The following is a 27034-nucleotide window of genomic DNA, read 5'->3' on the forward strand; positions in this document are numbered from 1 at the left end:
CTTTAACCAAAGTAGGGTAGCCGGCATTGGATACAATAGCTCAGGAAGGCCCTGAATCATGAAGACCATGAAACATGTAGACATGTGATCTGTCTGTTGGATAAACTGAAGGATGAATGTTTCTAAGCATCCATTGCTTGGTATGTGGAGTGAAACAGCCTCCAGGTTAAGAAAAGAACAAAAACAGAGTGGAGAGTACTCTCTATTGCAAAGCTTTCTCCAAAAAATCTCCCCTCTCTTTCTATCTCTATTTCTCCCTCCCTCATTCTCTCTCTCTCTCTCGAGTGCTCGAGTAGTCCACAGCGCTCTTGTGTGTGTGTGTGTGTGTGTGTGTTGGGGTTTCCTTGGCAATGCGAGGCTTATGTAACGGAAGAGTCGCGGAGTCGTGACTGCCTGTCCTTACGCAACGGCTCAGTGTCTGTCTGCTCCTTTAGGTGTGCGTCTGTCGGGAGGCCACAGCCTGCATGAAACCTCCACGGTCATGGTGGAGACGGTCACCAAGACCTCCAAGATGGCCGGCGCCTACAGCTCCCTGGCCAGCAGCGGCAGCGCCAAGCTCACATCGGACGCCAAGAAAGTGGTCTGTCAAGGGCCCGGCCTCTCCAAAGCCCTGGTGGGCCAGAAGAACACATTCAACGTGGACTGCAGCAAAGCAGGTGAGATGACACCCATCCAAGAAAACACGTACACTGTGTCTCATACACACACACACACACACACATACAGCCATTCACACACACACACACAAAACATCGTATTCATGCATGCCACATACTTTTGGGCACCGAAGTGACATCTCTCCACCACTGCCCCAGGTACCAACATGCTGATGGTTGGCGTGCACGGCCCGAGGACTCCGTGCGAAGAGGTGTACGTGAAGCACGTGGGAAACCGCCTCTACAACGTCAACTACACAGTGAAGGAGAATGGCAACTACATGGTCATCGTCAAGTGGGGAGATGACACGGTTCCAGGGAGCCCCTTCCACGTGACCGTCCCCTGAACACGTCCCTCACCCCCACCCCATCCCATCCCTACAACCACCGCCATCACCATGACCCCAAAGTGCTACGCTGCTATGCACACCTCTGTGGACTGATACCCCAATCCCTAAATGCACTAAAAAATGCAAAAAAAAAATTACAAAGACTTTTTTTTCTCCGTTGTGGGGGAAAAAATGAGAATTTCACTTTTTTGTGCCAAATATTTTATATTAACTCTCTATGCTGTTGAGGGGTACTTCCTCTGTATCACAGCAGTGTTCACCCTCCCTTAAGCCACTTCCAAGTAAGACCAACCAGTTTTTCCTCTATTTAGATCAATACCACACACCTTTAACAGTCAAATCAATCATTGTATTTTGCACGCTTTATGAGAATCAGTCTTGTTCAGTTGTGACAAGACACACACACTCTTACACTGTCAAACTGTCACATTTGATCAATTGGTTTGGCAACATCATTGTACTGGAAAGATGTCTCTGGCGACTAATTGAGACACATTTACATACACATTGTGAATGACAATAGTTCTCAACATCAAGTGAGCATCCTGCTTACTGTGTCTATCCAAATTGGGAGAACCTGGGAGGCCAGGGCTTAATGTGTGAATGTTAAACAGTATTAGAGTGTGTTATTGTATGGTTTTATATGCTTTATAATAAGTTTGTTTTTGTTATATTAACCAAATGTAATGGTAAGTTCTTGCAGATCTAATAAAAAACTCAATTGCCAACTTGCCATGAAGGCGTTTTATTTTAGAGCTATCTGTTGAGTGTTCTCTGACCATATACCCTCAACATGAATTTGAAGATTATACCAAAAGTAGTTACTTTTAAAAACGTGGAAATAAACAGTGGAAGTGTTGCTTAGGCCTCACTGAATCATGATAATACCATGACATCTACTGGACACAGTTGGTTATATCCGTGAAGTATGCATGCGAGAGTGCATTTTTGTATTTGTTTAGAAAAAGCAAAACGCAAACAAGATAAGCATTTATGATATAGGGAAATGGTGATATTCATAATTATTTAACATTTACTAGTGTTAAGAATTGCTGTCTATAAAACGACCACATTGTAAAGGTCTTGTCTCTACGCACTCCACTCCAGTAGGTGACGCGGTGTGTCTGCTTGTGTAAGCCTCCAGCAAGAGTAAAATGCATTTGTTCGAGTTTACCCAATGACAATTCGGACTGGACAATTTCAAGTGTCACTCAATTATAGCTAGTGGGCGAGACCAAAAGGCGGATTATTTTGAATGTTGCGATTGTGACAAACAGGAAAATAGGGACACCCTGATTGTAAGAATCAAGTTGAAGCCATACATGGAATAAAACTAGAAATTAACTGTTTGTTTGTAATTGTAACAATTCGTTTTAAGAATGAGAAGACGAAGCACCAGTTCTAGCATCAGAACACCAATTGTCAAAAGGCGTCAAAGTACTTTGGGTTTCGATGAATTTGGTTTTGCACTCAGCAAAAAGAGAGAGCAAAAATTGAACCACCGATCTCATGAATACAGGTAGTCTACGTATCTTTTCTAATGTGTTGAAATGAATATGCATGAAATCTACTGAAACGGTTTTGTTGAACAACAATACCGAATGCTCTCCTCTACAGTTACCCTCAACCAGACGCCGTTAGAGTAAAGCAGTTATGCGAACTGTTGAGCTATTGGAAAGGGTCCAGTTTTATTTGTCGAAGCCAGGTATCTTTTTAATCATTACCCTCATTCAATAAACATTTCCATCAGACTAAAATTGATCAGAACTCCTCCGTTGATAATAGCCTACTAGCATATACATACGCCCTACTTTTGTTATTTCAAAGGAGCAAAATGTACTTTAGTAGCCTACATTGCCTGCTGATGTAGAGCATCTATGAACCTGTTGAGTTCCAGTTAATCTCGGATAACTTCGACGTCTTCTTTTGTCACTCCTAAAGAATGCTCTCACTGACATTTGTACTCTCTTCTGGCAGATTGAGCGCTTTATCCGAATGGGGATTCCTCCTTCCTTGCGAGGAAGAGTATGGAAGTGCCTGCTCGACCTTGACTCTATTAGGGAGTCTGGTGTTTTCAACTACCAGGTAGCAGCTTTGATCATTTAAACAACCCACTTACCACCTCTAACGAAATCTTTCACCATACAGGATCATATTCAAGTCCGATAAGGCACTGTTTTCCCCTCTGCTTCAGTAGCAATACCAATGACTGTAAACAATTAAAATATCCTTAAAAAAAGAATAACTTCAAATAATTTCAATTTCGACCTTACAGATGGACTTTTAGTACAATGTGTGTATGCACCCACCTGGGTTTGGACACTGGGTAATATAGAATCTGTTTACAATCTCCTGTGGGTTCTTCATTGGAAAGGTTCCTCGATCATGTCCTATCTGATCGACAAATATTGAGCATGAAAGGGAGCAGTTTAATACACAGTAAACTAACGGCAGTGTAGTTGGGGGGTAATAAAGGGATTTAGTTTCATTTTTTTTGTATAAGCTTCATATGAATTGGCACTTATGTGAGGAACCTTTTCTGAAAAAGAAGGGCTCATTTTCAAATAATTAACGTTATTGGAGACTTAAATGCATACATTGTGCTTTTGAAGGCATGTTTGGATGAGATCCGCAAACCCTTGGTTGATCTGGGAGTTAGCGAGTACAGCATCATCTCAGCTCTCAGCACCTTGAGCCAGGCCCAGTCTCTTCCTGGACTAGGCTTCTGCCGTGAGGATGTGGCCCTCTTTCAGCAGATCGCACTGGACCTGCGTGAGTGTTAGCCTGTTTGGGTTGCTTAATAGTGCAGTTTGATTTAACCGACTGATTATTTGGCCACAAAGTGAGCAACTTGCTCCTTTTCATCTGTTTGTTTGAATGATGATGATATACCATTGATGAAAATCATTATTTGTATTTGTTTTTACAGAGAGGTCATTTCCAACCCATCGTTCACTCATGGGAGAGAGTCCTGAAGCCATCGAAGGCCAAGCCAAGCTCTTCCGTGTTCTCACAGCCTATGCCAAGTACAACCCTCAGATTGGTTACAGCCAGGGTAAATTTAGGCACTTTGACCAAAACAAAAGTAAAATGAGGGATATGGCATTTTGTCATGTCCCTCATTGTTAGTTGATTCACCTCAAGAACCTCAACAAATTGCTTGTGGTTTTGATTATGTCCCTGCATGCGCTGTATCTTGATTTGCAACTGCAGTTTCACTGGATACGTTCAGTGGCACACGGAATGCGGTGGAAATAGAAGCCCTTAATTATTTAAGGAATGTTGGAGGGAATATTTAGTGGATTTGTGCATGGTTTCAAGGATAAGCAAGGGATTGGCTCCCACATTCCAGCATATTAATGAGAAATGAATAGAATATTTTTTTTTTTCAAATAAGGGCCACTCTATATACATTATGGTGAAATCCAGATGAATAGAATTCAGATGATTTAGAATTTTTAAAAGAAACACTGTGCACAACTTTGGACAAATAAACGCTCCTGCCGTTCCCACTAGCCGTCCAGGCTATGCACGATGTTGTTCTGTGGTCCAGGCCAGAAACCCAGCGAAAATGGAAGGGAAGGGTCTCACAGCACAATGTTACCAAAAGACAACGGCATGCCACCATGCTTTTATCAGTGCCAAGTGTGCTGCTGTTGGTGTATACAACGTTTTGCAAGCCTTTTAGGTAGTCAGTTAACTAGTTTTAGCACACGTTACAAATGCATTACAGATATAAAAATATTTAAAATGTTTCTTTAAAAAACTTTCCTCTTGCAATGGACAATACGTTGATATATGTAATGACCTCCTGAAGACAGCAGGGGGCAGTAGAGGGCAAAAAACTGGCTTATTGCCTGATATACCCCAGGTGCTGGGGGTATGCTGAATGCAAGAGCTATCACAAACATTTTACATATTCATTCCCCCTTTGGCTCTCTAATGTATTTAGACTTAATCATTACCTGCTCTCTCTATTTAGGGATGGCCTGCATCGCTGCTGTTCTCCTGATGCACCTGAGTGAGGAGGAGGCATTCTGGGCTCTGGTGGTTCTTCTCCAGAAGCCAAAATACCTATCCGAGCTTTTTGACCTTTCATCAGAGAAGTACGAATGTGCTTAGTGAACCTTTTTTTCTTAAGCTTTTAAGCTGACACCATACTAAGACACATCGTCTCAGAAGTAGTTTTCCCACTTATTTTCCTGCAAATCTGCTGTGAGCGTATATGCCCTGTTTATATCATAACGATCCTTACATATCTGACAGCTCTGTGCAGCTTTTTATGTCCATGTTTTTGTCCTGTGCAGAATCCAACACCAGGTAGCAGTCTTTCAGCTGTTACTGAAACACAGGAGGTGTTCTCTCTCGCGGCACATGGTCAGTATGTGTTCATGTGTGCCCAGTTTGATTATGTGATGATAAGTGTTTGAATGTCTACCAAGCAGTTTGATAGGATTTAGCAGGTTAGTGGTGATTTGAGCTTGGTGGATAAGGGTTGGCATTTAACTGAAGCCCTCCTCTGGTGAGCAGCTCAGCTTCTGCTGGTGAAGGGTGCTCAGATTTCCTCAGAACTCAGTCACTCTCTCGTGCACACACTCACTCTCTTTCTCTTTTTCTTTCTCTCTATCACTCCCGCTCACACACACACACACTCTCTTTCTCTCTTTCTTTCTCTCTTTCTCTCTCTATCACTCCCGCTCACACACACACACACACATTCCCATTCACTACATAGAGCATAGAGAATAAAACATGCTTTTACTCTTCCTGAAGCACTGTTGGGTTTGCAATGAATTAAAGATGACATCTTGTAAATGGCTGAGTTTGAGTGGGAAGAAAAATGGCAGTAGAAATCTCAGTTTCTTTCATTCACTAACGATGATCACCCCAGTTCCCCTTTTAAAATAACCTCACACCTCACCTAGTTAGGTGCCCTCCTCCTGGAGTTGGCCGTTGTTTGTACCACGTGTGTGTGTGTGTGTGTGTGTGTGAGTGTGTGTGTGTGTTTGTGTGTGTTTGGGTTGGGGGGTGGGGGTCTTAACTAATGCACTTAAGTGGATGATGTTGTGACTTTATTAAAGACTCCGCCCCACCCCTGATCTGCTGTATCACACACGCTGAGTCAGCACCTTTTAGCTGAAATTAATGAAAAAAGAAAACCGCCCATCGGTTGAGATTGCAGAGTGCTGTTCTAGACATTCTGGATTAAGAGGGGTTAGACTCAATAAGAGTGCCATCTCATTTTAATTAAGCTGGATAGCTAGCCCCCCCCCCCCCCCCACGGACACTGACTCTAAGAGGCTGTATTCTGAATGGCCAGGCGCTCTCTACAGCCGGACCACTCTGACGTAGAAGTGGGTTGTTATGTGCAACGTCATTATGTGTTATCTGCCATGATCTGGGTCTCTGTTCTCACCACTCCTGTCTTCTTACTGTGTGCACAGGAGAACTGTGGGGTGATGCCGCTATACTACGCGATGCCTTGGTTCTTGGCCCTCTTCACCTGCCTGCCGTGCTGGGACTCGGTGTTGGCCGTGTGGGACCTCATTATGCTTCAGGGTACAACTCCATTCTTGATCTGTGTGACCTGTAGACGACTGTCTGTGTGCAATGCTAAATACTGTGCTTGACCTCATAGGTGGAGGACACAAGAAAGTCAAAGTAATGATGCTGTCTAGGTGTGTAAGTGAGGTAGTAGGTTGTTTAAAAAAAAAAGCGTGACCCTATCACACCAGAGCAAAAAAAAAAAAAACAAGCTCAGACAATAACAAATCTGAAGCAGAATCGAAGTCTCTTGACTGCTTAGCTGTAAGCAGGGCAAACAAAGAAGTATGACAAAATCAGCTTGAGCAACGCGGCTGCTTGTTTATTGGGCATCCTGTTTGCTGATTTGTGGTGGCAGCAGTCATTCGGCTTTTTTGCCAAGGTGTTTTTTTTTTTTTTGGTTGCTGTTGCTGCTGCTGCTGCTGCTGTTGTTTGGCAGACCACACACTCACGTGGAATTAACTTGCAAAGCCGTCCAGAGTTGTAGAGGATCAGTGGTCCGTGGCGCTCACGTTAGCGTACGTTTCTGCTCGACCTCCTGGCCTGACCGGGGCCCTTTTGTCCCGCGGGAGAGAAGCTGTCCACCTCTCTGAGCAGAGGTCTCAATGCATCACGGCTCGCCCACAAAGCTCACCTGGGAGGCCCCGCTGCAGTGTAAGAAAGGACAGGAACAAATGACTCTGAGTGAAGCGTCTTTGTTACTGGGAGGCCCCATGTATTTGTCCTGGAGCTGCTGCTGTAGGTATCAGAGGTTGGCAAGGAGTTTAAGAGCTTACATTTTCACATTATGTGGGGTTTTACTATTTTGTTGAGGTATCTTTTTTAGGTGACTAGTTTTTTGGAACATGCTCAAATGCATTCATTCATCAAGGTTGGGTATAGCCAAAGTTCATCATGAGATTATCATATGGAACTTTTTACCAAGACTGTTCATCTGAAAAACAGAATAGTTTGTACGTCATGCCTTGTCCTTCAATCTGTATAACTCCTGATGTGAAGAAGGCAACAGTCTCATGTACGATGAGCTCAATGTCACAGAACTAAGTTAGGCTACCTCTTCTCTTTAAATCATAATCAAACCTGTTCTCTTTCTTCCCCTTTCTTCCTCTCTCTCTCTCTCTCTCTCTCTCTCTCTCTCTCTCCCTTTTCCCTCTCTCAATTCAGGGATGACGGGTGTGTTCCGTGCCGCTCTCGCAGTCCTATCCCTGCTGGAGCCACGTTTGATGGCCCTGACCGACCACGCCACCATGCTGCCACTCCTGCTCCGGGTACCTGTGGAACTGTGAGTCCCCCTCATCCCGTACACACACACACACACACACACACACACTCTCACTCACACGGTACCCTAGCCTAGACTAGACTTGATGGGGGCTGATTTTGTTGTGGGAACCACCACAGACCATGGAACGATTGCACCGATAAAGCAACAAATTCATGGGGCTAACATAACAAAGTGCCTGTTTGCAGAAAACGAAAGTGCGCTCTTTTCTCACAAAACCTGGCTGACTTGGGGGGGGGGTTTATAGCTTTCCAATTTTTCTACCAATATGCAAAGAGCATTTTGAAGCTGGGAGCAAGCACAAATCCCGAGAGCTCTGTCCCAGATGGGCATAAATGAGAAATGAGTTCTTAACCATTCAGTGAACCATGATGGTAATCCTGAATTGACAGAATTTGAATCAACAAATGAAACCAATCCTGTGTCACTCCATGAAGTGAAAAGAAATGCAGCAGCCACATCTTTGTTTTTGGATATTAGAATGGCTATGAAAAATAGCATTGGAGTTATTCTCCTAAGATTTGTATTTTGAATCCTATTACATTATTTATATGTGGATTCCTAGCAGACTCATCTTTTATCTACGACTTTGTATTAATGGGGCAAGACAACATCGAGGCAGCTACACAGGAGTCTACTGCTTGGACTCAACACTGGCTTGACAGCGAGCAAAGCTTTTATTGGCAAGTTAGGGTGACTTGTCATTGTTTCGAGTTAGGGGCCCTTTCTAATCGGAGCTTTGTTTGAATGGCTGGGAGAGTAGTTATGGCAACAGTGCTATTCGTCCCAGTTTGTGGGGTTTTGTTGTGATTTGGCTCTGGGTGTTTACGCTCCCCGTGTCCGGCTTTGCCTATGGCGTGTTGCCCTGAGAAACCCAGTTTTCTAGGCCCTCTGCAATTTTAGCCAGTATGACGATCAGTATTGTTTCTTAAACTTGTCGTGGAATTCTTTTTTTTTTTTAAAGAATTGCTGATGTCAAGATGTAACTTGTGGGCTCTAAGCTCTTCTGGAGTGAAGGTGTGTACGGAGTTGGGCTCTTGTCTGCTATGGTAGTGTGTTTGGTGCCAGCGAGGTCACAGCTAAGTGCTTTCCCTGTTTCCAAGGCCAGAGCTCTCTTTACTTCCTGACACCGCATCTCATTCGCTCAGTGAAACGGAAAGGGAGAGGAGGAGAGAGAGAAAGAGGGAGGAGGAGGAGAAAGAAAGAGAGTGGGGGAGTGGCCACTGCAAGTTACAGATGAAGGTTCCGTGGATCTCTTAAAGGATGTTTAGTTTTAGCAGTTGTTCACTAGAAATAGACCGATAATATATCGGTTCTGCCACTATTGGCCCCCATTGACGCTTATCGGTTCAAATCAATTTCGACCTCCTCATATTGGTGTTGCTGATATTTGCCAAAATGCGCCCTCTTGTGTTTACACTATAGATGGCAGGTTTACTTGCATACAGAGTTAAACTAGAACTATTTACACTTTTCTTTTTTATATACTTTTTATTTTACTTAAACCTTCTTTATTTCTGGAAACTCCTGGTTGGGAACCATAATTATAACCATTGCAGCAAAGACAATTGGCGTACCAAGAAGTAACATTGTGCGAGGAGAAAGACATTCAGAGCACCCAAGTATATACTTTATCATATTTGAGCAAATTCATGCAGGCAAGTTCTAATCAGATTGCAAGTCTTAAGAATGAAAGAATGAGACGCTCAGCCTTTGTTTAAGTTAGCTGGCTAGCTAGATAATGTTAGCGTCATCCCTATTTTTAAGTCCCATCGTTGGTGCCATCTATTAGCCTTTCATAGATTTTGGAGACATAGATTTAGACATACATTTCACCGATTTTTTTTTTTGTCTACTTTTAAGTTTGTAAAACAATGATTATTCCCTGGTGGTGGAAAGCCTCGATATGGTGCTCCAACAGGAAGTGCTTCACGTTCTTGACACAAGCTTTGAAGCTTCCGTATCAAGGTTTACATCACTACCCTCTACGGCGTTGGTCAATTTCAGATTCAGTAGTATGCCATACAACCTCAGAACCCATGCACACACACACACACACACACACACACACACACACACACACACACACACACGCACATAAACACGCACCCACACACACACACACACACACACACACACACACACAGCCCTATTCATTGACATTCAGGACTGCCTGAAGACCTGACGGGTCATTTGTTTGCTACATTTCACTGACAGTCACTTTAGGAGAACTCCTCCCCCCGCGCACACTCACACGCCTCTTTTCTCATGCTACTTGAGTGGCTGGTGGTGACATTCGCTGTTTGATTGCAGCTGAGAATGGGATCGTTATGTTCCCGTTGAGTGACTGCTGAACCTGTTCAGACTTGTACAGTCAGTGACACCCTAGGCACCTGTTTGTCTATGCGCTGTTTGACCATAGACAAACTGAACTGAAATACTGATATATTTTCATTTTCATTTCCACACAAATCACTGAGGATTATCTGAGGAGAGAGTCCACACTAATCCCCTTTAATGTCAGATTAAGGGATACCCTCATTGCGCTGCAAGGCTGCTCATACACCATGACAACACACCTCGTCCTGATTTTGCCCTCAGCACTTTTAAGAGTGTCTGAGTCACACATTATGACACATGGAGAGAATAGTTCAAACTGTAGTAGTAGTTTGTCTGAAAACATATAGGAAATACAAAATAATAATGTATTCCCTATAAGTGTACTAAAAATGTACACAAATGAAATGATTGATTTGTGTGTTTTTATATATTTTCCTGGTAAGCAGTGCTATTAACTGGAGCTGGATCTTAGCTGGATTATAGCACCTTCTCTTTGTGTGGTTCACACCCTAAAATCATCGTGAGGTAGACGTGGTTCCTGTCTCTCTAGAGGTCCCAAGCGGTTAATGCAGTTTGACAGCGGCTTTAATGTTATTGTGTGCTCTGTGTTTCCCTACAGCGCGAAGCACCATGTTCTGCTTCCGGCTATATGGGCCATTGAGGTCCAGGAGTCTGAGATGAAGGACTATGACAGCCTGGCCACGCAGAAGACTGGAGAAGACCCATGCAAAGGTAGGCTGCCTTATCCCAGCCAATGTATAGAAGATGATGAAGGAATCTACATGCAGGACACTAATGGACTGTGAGGGACCATAACTCATGTAGACTTTCTCCACTTGCACACTTTGAGGAGCTTGCAGATAGCCAACGTGATGTTCCTCAACTATGCCTGCGTCACTTATCTTAAGGTTAATAAGTATGGGGTAATGACTTGATCTTTCCTGATGGGCTGTCACCTTTTGTGATTACTGTATGGTGCAGAGAGCAGAAGTATGTATGTCAAAGTGCATCTGAGGTGATTACTTTTATTACTTACGCCATTTTCAATGTGTACATTGTGGTCACCCTTTGGGTTACATTTACATTTAGACTGGTGAAGAATTATTATCAGGTCCATCTCTCTCTCTCTCTCTCACACACACACACACACACACACACACACACACACACACACACACACACACACACACACACACACACACACACTCTGATTCTCAGCTGTGTGCTCTCTCTCTACCCACACAAATGGTTCCAATCCATGTTGTTCTCTAAAGGGCACCAGCAATCCCCCCTCCTTCTGCCTGTTCCACAGTAATCCTCATAACTTAATTGTTTTTCCCCCTATCCTGGCCCTACCTCTCTGTATAGAGTGCCCAAACCAACAGGGATGTGCTCTTGCACTGTAACCGGATAGGCTGACGGATTACTAAAGGTCAAGTGTAATGGTTTTACGAGGACACCTGAGAGGCCCCTGACTGTCCAACGTGCCGTCCCCAGGGGCCGCCCCGATAGGCAGCCGAGCTCCGATGGCTGTGCGTTTGATTGGATGAGCAGTTAAGACGAGGTTTTTTTTTATCTGTGCTAAATGTCAGAGGTGGGTTTACAAGGTCCCCCGGGGAGGACGGTTACCGGCGTAGCACAAAGCTGAGTCTGTGGTGGGTGTGCACCGGATCGGCCCGCTATTGCTAGGCTCGCTATCGCTATGGTCGCTATCGCTATGGTCGCTATCGCTAGGGCCAGTGACAAAGGAGAAGGGAAGACTACCTTAACTACTGCCCATCATGTGCTCGCATCAATCCACTGACTTTAATGAGGGGTGGAAATGGAGCCTATCTCTTCCTTTTTCTCTCTCTTTCCCCATCTCTCTTGCTCTCTCCATCTTTGTCTCTCTACCTCCCTCTCTCTCTCTTCCTACTGTTCCCACTACTTTGCTTTGATCAGAGAGTCTACCCCTCCCCTCCCAAAAACAAGACTCTGAACCTTCCCCATTCATTTCCCTCAATCTTTTTCATTCAAATGATTTGTCTCCGAACAACTTTGTTTGACCACCACCCACAGCCGTACCGATCCATTCACTTTTAGCTTGACTGTAGTTTAGTGGATCTTCTTCTTCCGGCACAGAGCGTCAAACTCAGGGGCTCCCGAAACTCGTTGTGACTAAATGAATCACACGGATCATTAGTGTGCTCGTACCACTGAAAGAGAGAAAGAGAGAGAGACACACACACACACACACACACACACACACACACACACACACACACACACACACACACACACACACACACACACACAGTGGAGAACGATCCGGAGTGAACTTCCAGTGAAAGGAGCCACTGTGTGGAGCCGCACTTGCCCCTACTCAGAGACTGGTGCTCAGGTCCTCAGATGCTCCCTCTCGCTGTGGGACTGTGCCTCTCCTGGCTTGGCCCCCTGTTATTGTTTTCCCCAGGGAGAGAGAGTGAGCGAGGGAGAGAGAGAGCAAGGTAGAGAGAGAGTGAGCGAGGGAGAGAGAGAGTGAAAGGGAGCCCTCATTTACCCTGCTATCATCGCTTGCGTAACCACCATCCCCCCAAGGAGTGAGTTTCGTTGTCCCTGAGTAACCACCCCCCCTCCTTCAGTGCGCTTCTCTGGCCCTCCAAGGCGAGCTCTTGTTTTCTGGAAGCCCTGGTTCTCACACCATGAGGGAGAGTTTCGAGGCACTGCTCTGCTTTCCTCCTGCCTTGTTAGTAGACTCCATATTCAAGCTTGTGCAGGTGAGGCTTCCTTCACGACAGACATGATGGAAGGCCAACTATTGTAGCGTACGTTTTTTGTGCGTGACTCATCGCTCGCGGCAAAGAAGAAACTCCAAGAGGCCCAGATGGTGACTCAGAGCGTGTGTGTGTGTGTGTGTGTGTGTGTGTGTGTGTGTGTGTGTGGGTGGCTGGGTGGTAGTGTGTGTTTGCCGAGGGGCGTGTTGTTGGTGTGGATCCGGGGGGCCCCTGATGTAAAGCTAATTGAAAGCCTTGGCAGCAGCACGTTGCTCAATGGAGCTCTGAACAGTCTCCCCTGTGAGTCAGTGTGAGTCATCCTCAGGTCTGTCTGCACTGGCTGCCTACAAAGACACCAGTCCATAATCAGAGCCCCTCACTCGCTGGAAATATACACCGCTCCTTCCCTTGGCGAGGACTCGCCACTCTTTGTATCTCAGTGTGTGTGTGTGTGAGAGATTGTGTTGTCTGTGTGTGTTAAGCAGGGAACAGAGTAGAAGTCCAGCTTTTTCTTCATTAGTTTTGTGAGGATATTTACTTGCCACAGCACACAGTGGCTGCATCTTGTCATGGTCGTGCCAGCTATGGGTGCTGGCTACTGTCCAGCCGTTGCTAACAGTGACTTATTTGCTTTCACTTTGATTTCGGTTCACAACACTTTGCAGTTGGTAAACATTGCCAGAAATATTTTCAGAGCTGTTGTTTAGAGGACATGTGATGTATCTTGTACTGTACACTATATCTGTGCAAGAGGTATATACTTAGTCAGCAGAATGAGTGTCATTTGTTTTCTTCACAAAAACCTTAACGCCTTCTAATGGCCTGTTTTCTTTCTGAAAAACCCTGAGATTAATGAAATGAAGCAGTAGCAGCCTGACCTTCAAGGTGAGAAAGGGGAAGGCTTTTGAAAGAGGCCCTAATGTGTGACTGGAAGGGAAGGGGAGGTGAGGGGAGGGGAGGGCAGACAAATGAACTGTGTGCAGAGGTAGCAGTATTGCATTGTGCTTGGGTGAGCTGGCTACTCCGTCTGGCCCACGGATGTGGTGCCACCTCAGCACATCAGCAGCAGAGCTAGCAGGTGGCTGGCCATATTCTCTTTCTCTCTCTCTCTCTCTCTCATCCTCTCTTTCTCCCTCACTCTCACCTCCCTCTCTCTCTCTCTCTCTCTCTCTCTCTCTCTCCTTTTCTCCCTCCCTCTCTCTTTTTTTTGCTGGTACAGTGACTCAGCTGCTTTATCACCCTCAGAGGTGCTTCTGTCAGTTGCTGTGTGTCCACCTCCTGCCATGCCTCATCCTCAGCGCCTCAGCGTGGCCCTGGGAGGTGTCCTCAGGGGGTGTCATGATTGTTTTGTGTATTAGCACCAGCTTGTCCACTTAATACATCTGTCTCTGTAGGAGGGGGAGATGAAAACTGGGCCTGCTTAAGTCTAGGGTTAGTCTCGGTGGCATTGGGGTATTGCTAATGCTGTGACAAAGTTATAGACACAGTTTTATAAATGTACAGAACTTTCCATTTTTTCGATTATGAAACCACCTTAACTTGCCCCCAAGCAGACACTAGGACAATTGTTTGGTTGTTTGGTGGCATTTGTGTGTAATTCCGTGTGGAATGAGCTGAACCAACCGTATCCTTAGCGGCAGTGGGACTGCTCCAGCACCAAACCGTAAGTTCTGCTTGCACCTCAGTTTTTCCGTGTAACCTTAGCATATGCAGTGTGATTCAGCTTTTAAGTTTAAGTTGCTTCCCATGCACTTTTTTGTCATTTGGGATATGTTGCACCGCGCAAAAGTTGTCCACGCAGCTAATCGAGTGTCTCTGTCAGCTGACGGGAATATTCCGGAGTGCTATTGTTGGCTCCAGGTTGCCGTTGAGATGAGAGCACCCGCTATATGCAGAGCTCAGTCAGGGAGCTTAGAGCAGGCCTTGGACAGGTTAGAGAGGTGAAATTCCTTGGACCCAACCAGGACGACGGCAGAACACCCCATGCTGCCTCTTAAATCACAGAAAAGCCACTAATGACCCTGAAGGTCCTGGATCGCAAAGACCCTTTGAAAGTTCTCCCGGCCTCTTTGGTATATGGGTTGAAATTAGCAATTGGTAATCCTTTTTGACATTTTTGCCGTGGGCTGTTGTCTGTCAGTGAGCCACCGAATGGCTCCAGGTAAATTTGGATGAGCTGGAAGCTATTTATATACCTGTCCGAAGTGAGATGCTAACTGCAGACGTTGCTAATAATAGCACTCTCAGAAGAGGACCTCTGACTCGTCTGTATTGAACACGCTGTCATCACAGTGACAGAAAATAACTGAGTCCGCTCCTTTCTTCCATCATCCATGGTTTTTATTCTGTGAGTTTGCATGAAGGATCCATCTTTTGCGCCCTGTTTAAAACCTTTCTCAGCAAGGCATCTTTAAATAATGAATTATTCCTTCTTTCCTAATGTTGACTCAGCTGTGGAAACATAGGATTTGGTATAATTCGAGGGCTTATGAGCACACGCTGCTAATGTGAGACTTCTCCTCTCCACAGAGCTGGCGTTATGGGCTTAAAATGCCTTGTGTGCTGCCTGCCTGCCTGCCTGCCTGCCGTCCATTTGTTGGTATGAACCCTCATCTGGGTGGACCCAGTGGACTGGGCCCGTTTGGAGCTGAGCCGGGCTTACTCCGGATTTGTTTCCTCAAAAGAATTTGTCTGTAATACCGTAAGAAGCCATCATGACCGGGCCAGCGGCAATAAGCAAACGTTTTGTGATTTCTCACGACGTCTCACGTTCCGTGCATTTGTTAGCGTGCCTAGCTGCCAATAGCAGCCGATAGTGAGTAACAGCTGCTGCATTTCAATTACTTTGCACCAGTTCTTCCTCCTTACGGGGGAAAATAATCGATGTGCACAACTGCATGACTTCCGTGTTGTGACTGTGCCACCTGAACAGGCGTGAGTCATCGCTCGAGTGGTGTGTGATGTTTTCACCCCTCTTTCCGGCATGAAGAGGAATGAGGAAGTGACAAGGTCTTTAGCAGACACAAAAGGGCAGAGCTTTAATGCAGTGGAATCCGTGTGTAAGTGTGTCAGCCATCTGGAGACACTGTCCCTTTCAAGGCAACGGGAGTGATCCTCTTACTCAGGCGCCTGGCTCAACACATCCTCCGAAGGGATGAGGCTTGCATTCTCTCTGTCTCTCTCTGACATGGCCTGTTATTTGGTCCTAAATCTCCCCACTGCCCCTCTGCCGCCACCCTCCCCCTCTCCACCACACGCACACAAGAACATGCATGCATACACACACACGTACACACAAACATACACAGCTGGACACGGACACACACACTCACACTTACACAAACTCACAAACTCTCTGCCGTGGTCATGAAGGCTGCACTGTTTCACCAAAGCCAGAAATGTCATTTCTGTCAAATTGCTGTGGACGCAGAGGGAGAGGTCAGTTCTGGAGCAGCAACATGAAGCAGGGCTTATCTTGGGTCTCTTTCATTGAGGCTTGAAGAGGGAATGACAGAGGTCATTACGCCAATCATAATTTACCCGTTGACAGTGGAAATGTTGTAATTATGAAGCTAATAGGGATGGTGTTGACTCGAAGAAGACCCCTGAGGGTGGAAAACAGAGGCCGAGGTGCCCACCTTTCCTCCCTCCAGCTCAAGCAGCTCCTTCTCGAGGGCTTTGTTTGCCGTTTGGCCTCCGTGTTGACCTTTTGACCTCAGTGCAGGCTTAAAGCCCCATTAAAACCTGAACCCAGAATCAAGAGGGTGTGGTCGGGTCAAAGCTCAGGTCTCAGAGGTTAAGGCAAGCGATCGTCTTGTACTCCCCTTTCTCTATTCTCTGGGCGAAACCCTCTACGCCTCTGCCCCGCCATAACAAACAAAGGCTCTGTGATTGAGAGATTTAAAAAGGCGGAAAAAAAAATTCCTCAGTCACGGTGTAATTGGGCAACAGAACTAGAGAAGGTTTTAAATGATTGCGGAGAGGGTGGGGGTGGGGGGGGGGTACCTCTTGAAAAAGAAGACTTCCCACTCTCCGGATGTGGAGGTAGTAGTTTGAGAGCCTAGATGATTAATGTTCACTCATGGGAGTGGCAGTGTTGTGGAATGGGGCTTCACTTGTAGTCAAGTGTTCTTGCCAATTCATTTTCATCCAGTTTTTTTTTTTAACGCAGTGTTAATTTAAACTGGCACAGTGTCACATTTGCTCCAGCTGGGACGACATTTATTGCCTACAAGCAATCAGGATGTTCCCGACCATTTTTCAAGACTTCAAGCGAGTTTGCAGCCATTATCTGCCATCCTAGTTGATGGGAGCCAGCAGCCGTAATGCATGCAGCCACTGTGTTGATCTGATTACTGCCTGAGATGGATGGAGTATAGAGTTAGAGATATGCTTAAGGGGTCTATTTTCTCCTGATTTAAGGAGCCTTTGTAATATGACCCCCCAAGTGATTGATTTTGCTGCGAAAGCTGATGGAAGGCTATCAAGAACCAGACGAGCGAGGGCTGATTGATAGATGAGGAGATCCCCACACAATGGTGGACTGCCTGGCCCCTGTCTCCCGCCCCCCTTTGTTGTACCACAACTGGGTATCACTCAAGATGACTGCTGTTCCCACGACGAGGTGAGATTCACACAAGCTAAAAAGGAATCAAAGAATGGGGCAAGGCACACACACACTGACATGTCACTGGTTGCTTCTGTGCAGGATGAATAAAGACATCTTAAGGCTGTCGGTTGCTGACAACTGGTCGCCTGAAACCAGTTTCACAACTGTCAGAGAGCGGTTTGGTTGAGACCTTTCAGATTCAGTCCTTGCATTTTTGACAGTGAGTTTAGGATCTTGATTGAATGGGGTTCCTCTCCTTCTTTCCTTAAACTCAAACCTTTTTTCTCAAATAAGATGGATTTGTCTAGGTCACTATTTGTTGATGTTTTGTAGTCATGGTGATAGTATTGTACTACTGTATTTGGACGTGATTATGCTTGCGTTCAACAGGTTTAGATATGACTGGCCTTCTCAAACATCTGGCTAGTGAGACCAAATAATGGAATGGAAAATGTATGTCTTGATTTAGACTCAAATTCATATTGGCCTGTCTTTGTTATTACTTGGGTATGTATTGCAATCTACAAATACTTCATGTTAAATCTTTTAAATATACCATAAATGTATATTAATATAAATACCATATAGTTTAACTTGTTTCAAACAGTCCAAGTTACCAAAGTAATGCATCTGTATTCAACAATTAAAGCGGTTTCTTGACCAACAGCGGTGAAGAACGTTCCCTTAAGCGTAGCTAACGCAGTTTGCTGCCTTCCTACTGTGTGGTCTGTTCGCCTCCTGCAGCAACATGTCTCTCTTGCTCTGCACAAGCCCCTGCTGTAATTTAGGCCAAGGTCTACAATTACCCCTTAATGCCCAGGTAAACCCAAGTGGTTGTAATCATTCATTTATTCTGGTCTCAGACGTATCTTTATAAACTATGCCTTATGCCTATTCTGTAGGTTTCAGTCAGCCATGAAATGAGTGTTTTGTGTGTGGCTTTGTGTGTCGGTGGTTTGTCATTGGTACACACCCTGTCTTCACTAAGCTGTGTGGGGCTTGAGTGTTACAGTGCTTGATTAGATGCATGGGTCTGACCACAGCCTGTAGCTCCCTTCTCTAATCTCTGCCTCCCTATCTCCGTGGTGTCCTTACATTACTTAATGAGTACTGTGAGGAACCCTGACCCAGCATGGACCTGAAGGTGTCAGGGTCTCCGCTCCCTGGGTCGTCCCTTTGATTGCTGTGGATTAAGCCCCCAGAGGGCAGTTTCAGGGGCACCTGCTTAGCTGTTGGGAGCGAGTGTTTCTTCTCTCATTATCCACATGTTAAAAACTGTGTACGTCAGTGGGAGGTGTCTACTAGTCAGTTTTTTTTTTTCTCAAAATGAAATAATTAGCGGTGTAATATTTTGTTGTAGGACACAGCAGTTCGTCCCCCATAGTGGTAGAAATCCTCTCGCAGGTTGTCATGGCATCCCAGTAAGTTGTGGTTGACTATGAATCTAGTCTGAGACAAATTGACATCGGTATTAAATGCTTGAACCGGATGTCGAACCAGAAGGTCCCATCTGTATTTGTCTATGAACTATAATTGAATGCGATCCGTGCAATGGAGTCTTAAATCCTCTTGTTTTTCTTTGGTTTAAGTACAGAGTTTATCCGCAAAGGCTATTACTTTTAAATGCCAAAGATGGAGGAGACTATTCAATCTCTTTTGGTTAATCACTGTTTAATCTTAAGAGCTTGGCACTAGGAAAACACTGTTATGAAAGGGAGTCCAAGGCTTTGTGAGGAACTGCCATAACTCACCACGCAATCTAGCATACGAGGACACTCTCAAGCAGTGCGCATTAAGTTATTTGAACAGCTTCATTTTTGCACTAATATTTCTCCCCACCGCTAAGGCATTTTTTTGTATTTTGATATATTACCCAGGAGTGGTTTGGCACACACTTCAAAAGGATCATATGAAAGCAGGCATGCAATCAGCAAGTTCCTTTGTGTTGGTTCAGACCGGGTCCCTGAGTCCCAGCCTTCCTTGGCCCTGGCCCTATTTTGTCATTGGTCCTTGTTTTCCCTCCGTTTTATCAGCTTTCCTCTAGAGGTTGCCCTCTGGCCTTCTTCAGTGTGTCTAAAATGTCCACCCTTACCGGACCGCTAATCGTGGTGGCTAGCTTTGTTTGCTTTCTGTTATCAAACGTGATAATAATTGCAGGGCCTTAATTTGCGAGGGCTCCTTAAAACTCACAGGTTTGATGTCATGCTGACGTTTGATTACACAGCTCAGGCTTTCTCACCGAAAGGCACCTGATGAACCTGATGACCTCATCTTTGAGCTGCAAGCACTTTCATTAGCCGCGCTCTCCGTTATCTGCCAGGTCGTTTCCATGCTTCCATGTGTCGGCTTTCAGGAAACCTGCGGAGGTGAGATTGCACTCCTGTGTTTGTGAATGTGAAAGGAACCCCAGCACTGTTTCAGCTTTGCTGTAGCAGAATGAGTCTGTTCTCCTGCGCCTTCTCTCCTGTGCCTGTGTGTGCGTGTGTGTGTGCGCTTGTCTCTACATCAGCCCTCCCACAGGGTGAAGTTGTGGAAAGAGAGATCTCCTGTGTTCTGAGCTGAAAGTGCGCTGATTCTTTGTAGTAAAGTAAAGGGTGTCTTTGATGTTTGGGGAGATGAGCTGCTGATAAGATGCATGCAAGTTCACACAGCTCCAGTGAGTGAGTGTGTGTGATGTTAACCCTGACTGTGACCCAGTGGGTAAATACAGGTTGCAGTCCCTTATAATCCCACAGCCTCATATTAACCGCCGACTAGCATGAGTAATGGTCTGAGTAATGTTAATCAGGTCTGACCTCATTGAAGGGATGTAATATAACTGTCACATCTTGACAGGCAATTTTTTTTTGGGGGGGGGGGGGGGGGTAGCATTTGCAAATGTATCTAAACTTCTTTCTTTAACAACATACTCCAAGAAGCCAAACTAAGACTTATGAGGTTTGACATGCTAATGTGTGCTACTTAACCAAGGGCCCTCATACCTGCATGTGCTGGATAATCTTTCCTCATCTCCTGACCTGTGAACCTGGTAGAGGCTGCTTTGCCCAGTGAAAGTACATTCGATGCCACAAGGAGAAGATGGGAGGATCGGGTGTTTGAAGTCAGGCTTACGTGAAGGTCTGATCTGTGCCTAGAGGGCTGGCCCATTGTTGTCCCATACTGTCGTTGGATTCCTCCTGGAGAGATAAAGAGAAAAGACTGTCTTTTGTCTGGACAGACTCACTGTGTCCCAGAGTTCCTTTGGGTGAATGCCACAGTGGCAGCTTGTCAGGAGTTAATGTGTCTTCATCAGCGCATCACTGGTAGAGGTTGCAACTGAGAGAGTTATGAAGATATTTCAGTGACTCAGAATTAAACGGAACAGCGGTGAAAAAGTTCTCTCCCGTTGGAAAAGTTCTCTCCCGTTCTCCCCTCTTAAGTGTTGAGAAATTACAGGAAATCCATGGAAGCCCTTTGAGATTTACCAAGGTTTCACTGGATAAGTAACAGAAGTAGCAGTATTGGAACAGATCCTCTTGAGGTTTACCTGGAAGAGAATGCAAACTCTTCTGCCAAAACCCCAACAAAAAAATAATAAAATGAACCACTCCTGAAGTTACTGCATCTCACTTTGCGTGAAAGAGCTTGATCAGCAGTTAAGGCAGAGGTTGAGTCAGTGGTCCGCATAGTGACCTGGGGCTTTTTCTGAGACATCCTTTGAATTCACAAGCGGCAGAAGAACACAGGGCTAATGGAAGGAAGAAAGAAAGCAGGTGTGCTTATGAAAGAGATGCTGTTTTAGCAACTCATGTCTCACAGAACGGTAAAGTAAAGTATTGGAGATGTTCAGTGGAACGACGTTCGGAAGGCTTTTTGTGAGCACATCTTTCTCCTGCATCCTTTCACTGAGTGCTTGAGAGCATGGCTTGACGGCTTGTCACTTGAAAGGGAAATGAATATTGTTGATGTCTGGCAGCTGTCATCTGCTTGACAAACTCCCTTACAGTTTGTTTTGATGGGAATGGCTCCCTTTTTGCATAATTTACCGGATGACCCTGGCTGGTGATTCAGTCAAGTTCAGCCTTGACCAGATGTGTCTTGAACTGCCATCTTGCCAAAGTAGATTTCAATAGAAATTTCCCATAGGCCCAGAGTGGCTAACCCCCAGGCCTCATAAAGATTATGAAGGCCTGTTGTGACCAGAGGTATGAATGATTGAGAAGGAGTGTCCTTGAGAAACACATCCCCAAGGGAAGTCCCAAGATAGGCTATCCAAGGCCACTTTCCTCAAAGTACCACAACTCCTGGAGCTGTGTGTCATGGTCTCAGTGATTGGGCCGGGTCTGGGTGTCAGCCATGACCCTCATGCTGAACAGAGACTCTCTTTCTCTCTCTCTCTCTCTCTCTCTCTCTCTCTCTCTCTCTCTCTCTCTCTCTCTCTCTCTCTCTTTTCTTTCTTTCTTTCTTTCTTTCTTTCTTTCTCTCTCTCTCTCTCCCTCCCTCTCTCTCTCTCTCTCTCTCTCTCTCTCTCTCTCTCTCTCCCTCTCCCTCTCTCTCTCTCTCTCTCTGTCTCTCTCTCTCTCTTTCTCTCTGTCTGTCTCTGGCGTGACTCAAGCCCTAATGAGAGAGAGAAAGAGTGGCCCCTCTGAACATCACCTGGAGCCAAACTCACGGACATCTCCAAACCTGTCTGGTTTGGAACTGATATCGATACCCACCGTCTTTGCCTAAACATAAATTACCAGACTGTCTCACACATGCAACATTGCACAATGTCAGCACTTCAGTTTGTAGTCAGAAAGAAAATAATAATTTCAATATACTGTATAAGAATGTTTAAATCATCAATCTGTGAATTCCACTTGGAGCCTTGGTCTGTTGTTTAACCCTTGCATGCAGTGTCAAAACTGACATCAAGCCTTGATTACTGTAGCTTAATTGTTTGGCTGAATTTGAGTAGCTAAATTGATGGAGCTGTTGTAGTGCTTCCAGTTCACCTTTTTTCAGTATGTTCATTGTAAAAAAAATAAATAAATAAAACACTGAACACTGCCTCCCCCTGAAGGGAATGCCGATGAACAAAACCAAAAGCTCCTCCTTCTTTGAAAATCTTTACTGTCATCAGCGGATTATCCGTCATCCCTCTTCAGAAATGCAGCTCTGTTATTATTGCATTAGGCTGTGGGGGTGATCCTTTGGTTTTGCATCATCTGGTAATCTGTTTGGCTCCCCCTCTTTGAAACAGATGCCAGTGGGAAGTCTGCGGTGTCTCGCTCCATTAACAGTCATCTCACAGAGCAAATTATAGCCTGGAAACATGCCGTGCCCTCTGCCCCAGCAGATCAACACCCTGTCCCAATTATTTGCCCCAATCTCTGAGAAAGTCCTGTTGTCCAGTTTTGAAAAAAAAATGAGTGCGCTGCAGCGAAATGCTGTCTGTGAGAGTCTGTGAGATCTGTGTTTTATTTGACAAGTGGATGTATGGCTCGCACAAACTCTGCTAAGAAGCATGACTAAATGCATGCCAATACTTGTAATCGACGAATGCCCTCAAAACCATCACTGACGAATGACTCTGATTACCCTGTGATTCCCAGTGGACTTTTAGCAACCATTGTTGAAAAGATTCCCAGTAGTTTCATGTGTGACTTTTTGTGGGCATGTATGATTTACGTTTTTCTTTTTCTCTATCCCCAACATCACATTTTTTATAGCTTTTTTTTTTTTTGCCGTCGGCAGCTCAACTGTCACGTTACTCTTAACCTAATTATGCCTCATGGCTTCACCACACTAAAGTCCTCTATTTAAAAGGTCAGTAAAACCATTTCATTCCTTTTTTCCCTCCTCTGCAGAGAACTTGAAGCCCAACTGTACATCTCCGCCGCCGACCGCAGAACCGAAAACCCTCAAGAGCGATGCCAAAACGCCAACGATTGCAGCCAAGGAACCAACAAAGGGTGAATGTGTTCTCTTGGCCTTCTGGTCGGATGAAGCCAGTTTTGGACCCTCGTCACTGGCTGATTAGCCTGTGGATTGCTTTATGAAAGGGAGATTGATGAGCCGCATTGTCCCCCATGGGCACAGGGCTGACATTTTAGCGTTTTATAATCGTATGTATTGGAATCATATCAGTTACTGATACACTGGAATGCCTAACCGCTTTCCATGATGGCTGGCAGATCTGTTGCATTGGTTAATGTACCCATTTACATTCAGTGTGACAGCATTATGGATGCATTTCTGGATTTGACATTGAGCCCAGGCTCTTGCTAAGCCCTGATATTTGTATGTCAGGATATGTCAAGTGTTTAACAGCACCTCTGACCAGGTGTTGTCCCGTGAGGGCTAATTTGTCACTTAGTTTGTCCTCAGGACTTTGCTTGAGTTGTCCCAAGGCACTGGGACAACTCAAGCAGGGGGGGGGGGGGGGGGGGGGGGGGGTTGTGTGTACGCATTTTTGTGTGTGTGTCTACTATATAGATTTTGCTGGCTCATGTAATTTCAGCTCAAGGCTGAGCTTAACACCACCTGTGTAAATATGATGTGTAGCAAAAAACAAAGTTGTCACAGCTGAGCAATACCAAACACACAAAACAAAACATATAGAAAAGTACTGTTTCTGGAATGGCAATCAACCCTCCAGTGTGGTATGTTCAGTGTCAAGCTGTGCACTGCCACAGATGTTCTGAAGAGAACACACACACACAGTTATCATGGGTGGTTTGAGCGATTGTGTCTCCGCTCCATACTCCAAAGCTTCATTGATCTCCCCATGCTCCTGCAGAGGCCGCGGGATTCGTGACCAAGAACGTGTTCACACGGATGCTCCGGGTGGCCCAGCGTTGCCTCTTGGTGGTGAGCCAGCCCAGCGGCGGCAGCAAACCCTCCTCTTCCTCCTCCAGCAGCCCCCAGCTCTCCAAGGCCAGGGCTTCTTCCTCCCTTCCTCAGGCTCAGGTACCAGGCCCAAACCCACTCTTTTAAACTCTCAAAACGTGGAACATAGGAATTTTGAGACTGTGCTGAAGTGCAGTGAATTCAATATTAGTTGTTCAAGAATGAAGCACAAATATATACACACACACACACACACACACACACACACTGCTGTGGCTCACGCAAGCCTATTGTATGGAAACAATGCCTTCATCTGGCTTCATGGGTGGGTGGATACAATGGGTGGGTGGATATCATCACTGTTTCAGTTCCAGTTGCCTTTTTTTGCTTTTGAAAAGCAGGTCAAGAAATGGCTGGAGGGGGAGTTTTGGCAGTAGAAGCCAAGATTTCAGAGAGACAAGCTATTTTTCACACCGCTATTCAGACTGAGCGCAAGAATGCATCTCCTTAGTGTACACAGGAAGTGTAAATGGACTTATGTTGTTGGGCGTGCTGTTGTGCCACTTCATCTCTAGTGTCAGAGTGAGCATATAATGCTCTTCCTTGTTTCACTGGCAGACTCGAGCCAAGAGGAGGAGCCAGAAGGCCCTTCGCACCCTGGCCAGGAAACAGGGCCCATCTCCCCAGGACTCAGACGCGGCTGGTGCCACTCAGGACTGGTTGGTCAAAAAAGCTATTGGTTACGTGTGTGTGTGTGTGTGTGTGTTTGGTGTTGTGTGTCTGTGTGCCTGAGCGTACATGTGCAATGCGGCGGAGCAGCAGAGGTCTCCCCCCCCCCCCCCCCCCCCCCCCCATTAAGGTGAATAGTTTCCATATTTAATGCCCATCTCCCAGCGGTATGCTAAAAAAGGTCATCAGGTAATTATAGAAAAAACTGCTGAAGGCTTTAGCAGCTGTTCCGCTCCAACCCCCCCGAAGCTGTACGTATTAATTCAGCCCTCCAAATGTTGCCTGCCTTTTTTTTTTTCTTGCCACTTTTACTGAGCTATACTACACCGCCGTGTGCACATCTGAGGCGACGACCCGAGAATCCTGAGAATTCATATAGACTGCGGTTCCCACAATGATTTATGGATTCGTCCCGGAGTCATCAGAACCCAAATGTTTAAAAAGAAGTGAGCTGGCTCCCACGCATACTGCGATAGGGAGACTGTTGCACCTGGGCTTCATGCGCAAGAAAATCCGGTTCTTAAACGTCACAACATTTTTTTTTTTATGGAGTGGAGTTGTTTTTTCGAACCCACATTGCATGACTGGAATATTTCTCAGAGGAATGTCCCGCCATCAGAGTAGAGTAAATCCTTGCTCAGGTGTCACCGGTTTCTTGTAGTCGTCAACAGTTACGCATCCAGCCCCACTTAGTATTAATGATAGGGTGGCTACCTTTTAATTCTTTCCCTGACGACTGCCAGCACCTGAAAGCCTTTGTAAAAATGCAGATGGGGGTGTAGGCCTACATGTTCTGCTCAGCCAACCGCACTGGTAAACAATGCCAAATCACTCCTTTGAAATGAACACCTCACTGTTGTTGTAGCACTCATATGAAGGACATTGTATTCCAGCTCTGGGAAACAGTAGGAAGTGCATTGACATTTTCACACAACTCCGTGTTCCTAAGATTCAGCCAACTTAACAGGTTATTGAGTGATGCCTTGGCAGGGAGTATTTTAAATATTGGCCTGATGGAAAATCTGACATTTTATTTGCATAATTTTTTGTTAAGATGGTTTGTTATTATGAAAGTTGTTTGTAATTGATAGGTGAAAATTCACCCTAGTTACCTCAGGACTCCGGAGCTGCATATAAGTATATTTATTAGACAGACAACAATTGCAATCGGGCTCACTCCCAGCACAAGGCTGAAAGTGAAGCAATGATAAACACATCGCACAAGGTTTATATAGACAGAAGTTGAGCGTTCAACAGGGATAACCACGTGGTGGATTTCTGACGCTCGAGGCAAGGATGGAAGTTTTGCACAAGATTGGAAGACGCACAGTTCGTCCCTTCTTATCACTTCTGGTCTAAACATGCTCTTGTACATATGCAGACTAAGTGGCACCTAATAATCTTAGTTACACACACGCAGAAACACAGAAAAGCCATGTTCCTGCTTACATAAGTACATGATTCATATAAGGTAATTAATAATACAAGGCACTTGATTATTATATTCTTAAGTCATTAACAGTGTTTGGAAATGATCTCCATCAGTAATGTTTTAGTTTTTACCTGTAGTTATGTGGATTTGTTTTGTCAGAATATCTCCGTGTGATGAGATGTCAGTTGGCCATTGTTACTTTCTGATTTAGAGAGGAATTAAGACGTAGTTTAGCGAACCACCAGAGCGTGGTGGAGCATGGTTGTTGTCGTCGTTGCTTCCCATTAAAAGTGATACATTCCCTGCATTCAAACATGTTCGGGACACTTGTTGAATTTGGATGAGGACTGGCTGAGTTTGGCAGGGAAAGCCCTCTCCTCGCAGATGGAGGAGACTGTGTGCCTTTGTGCCGGGGCCAAGGAAGCATCCGCATGCCAGTCATTCTAGGCAGCTCCCGCATTAGTGTCAAGTGGCCGAAATCGCCCAAATGAGGCCGGGTCACCAGGGCCACAGAATGGATTATTCT

General features: G+C 45.4%; 2 protein-coding genes across 3 annotated transcripts in view; both read left to right on the forward strand.

Annotated features, from left to right (window-relative positions):
* LOC105910408 (filamin-C-like) overlaps window positions 1-1734 on the forward strand; it is a 23970-nt gene extending 22236 nt beyond the window's left edge. For both annotated transcript variants that reach the window (XM_012839120.3, XM_012839121.3), the window contains 2 exons: window positions 435-656; window positions 816-1734. In XM_012839120.3, coding sequence (XP_012694574.2) covers window positions 435-656; window positions 816-1003 — 410 coding nt within the window. In that variant the 3' untranslated portion in view covers window positions 1004-1734. The remainder of the gene's footprint in view (window positions 1-434; window positions 657-815) is intronic.
* A 509-nt stretch (window positions 1735-2243) lies between these two features.
* Window positions 2244-27034, forward strand: part of si:ch211-266k8.4 (TBC1 domain family member 16) — a 33993-nt gene continuing 9202 nt past the window's right edge. The window contains exons 1-13 of the mRNA XM_012839065.3: window positions 2244-2525; window positions 2624-2711; window positions 2984-3091; window positions 3619-3778; window positions 3936-4061; window positions 4989-5112; window positions 5314-5383; window positions 6451-6565; window positions 7715-7832; window positions 10792-10904; window positions 23366-23470; window positions 24298-24467; window positions 24966-25066. Coding sequence (XP_012694519.2) covers window positions 2386-2525; window positions 2624-2711; window positions 2984-3091; window positions 3619-3778; window positions 3936-4061; window positions 4989-5112; window positions 5314-5383; window positions 6451-6565; window positions 7715-7832; window positions 10792-10904; window positions 23366-23470; window positions 24298-24467; window positions 24966-25066 — 1538 coding nt within the window. The 5' untranslated portion in view covers window positions 2244-2385. The remainder of the gene's footprint in view (window positions 2526-2623; window positions 2712-2983; window positions 3092-3618; window positions 3779-3935; window positions 4062-4988; window positions 5113-5313; window positions 5384-6450; window positions 6566-7714; window positions 7833-10791; window positions 10905-23365; window positions 23471-24297; window positions 24468-24965; window positions 25067-27034) is intronic.

This window comes from Clupea harengus, chromosome 3 (genome assembly GCF_900700415.2).
Source record: "Clupea harengus chromosome 3, Ch_v2.0.2, whole genome shotgun sequence".
Taxonomy (NCBI): Eukaryota; Metazoa; Chordata; class Actinopteri; order Clupeiformes; family Clupeidae; genus Clupea; species Clupea harengus.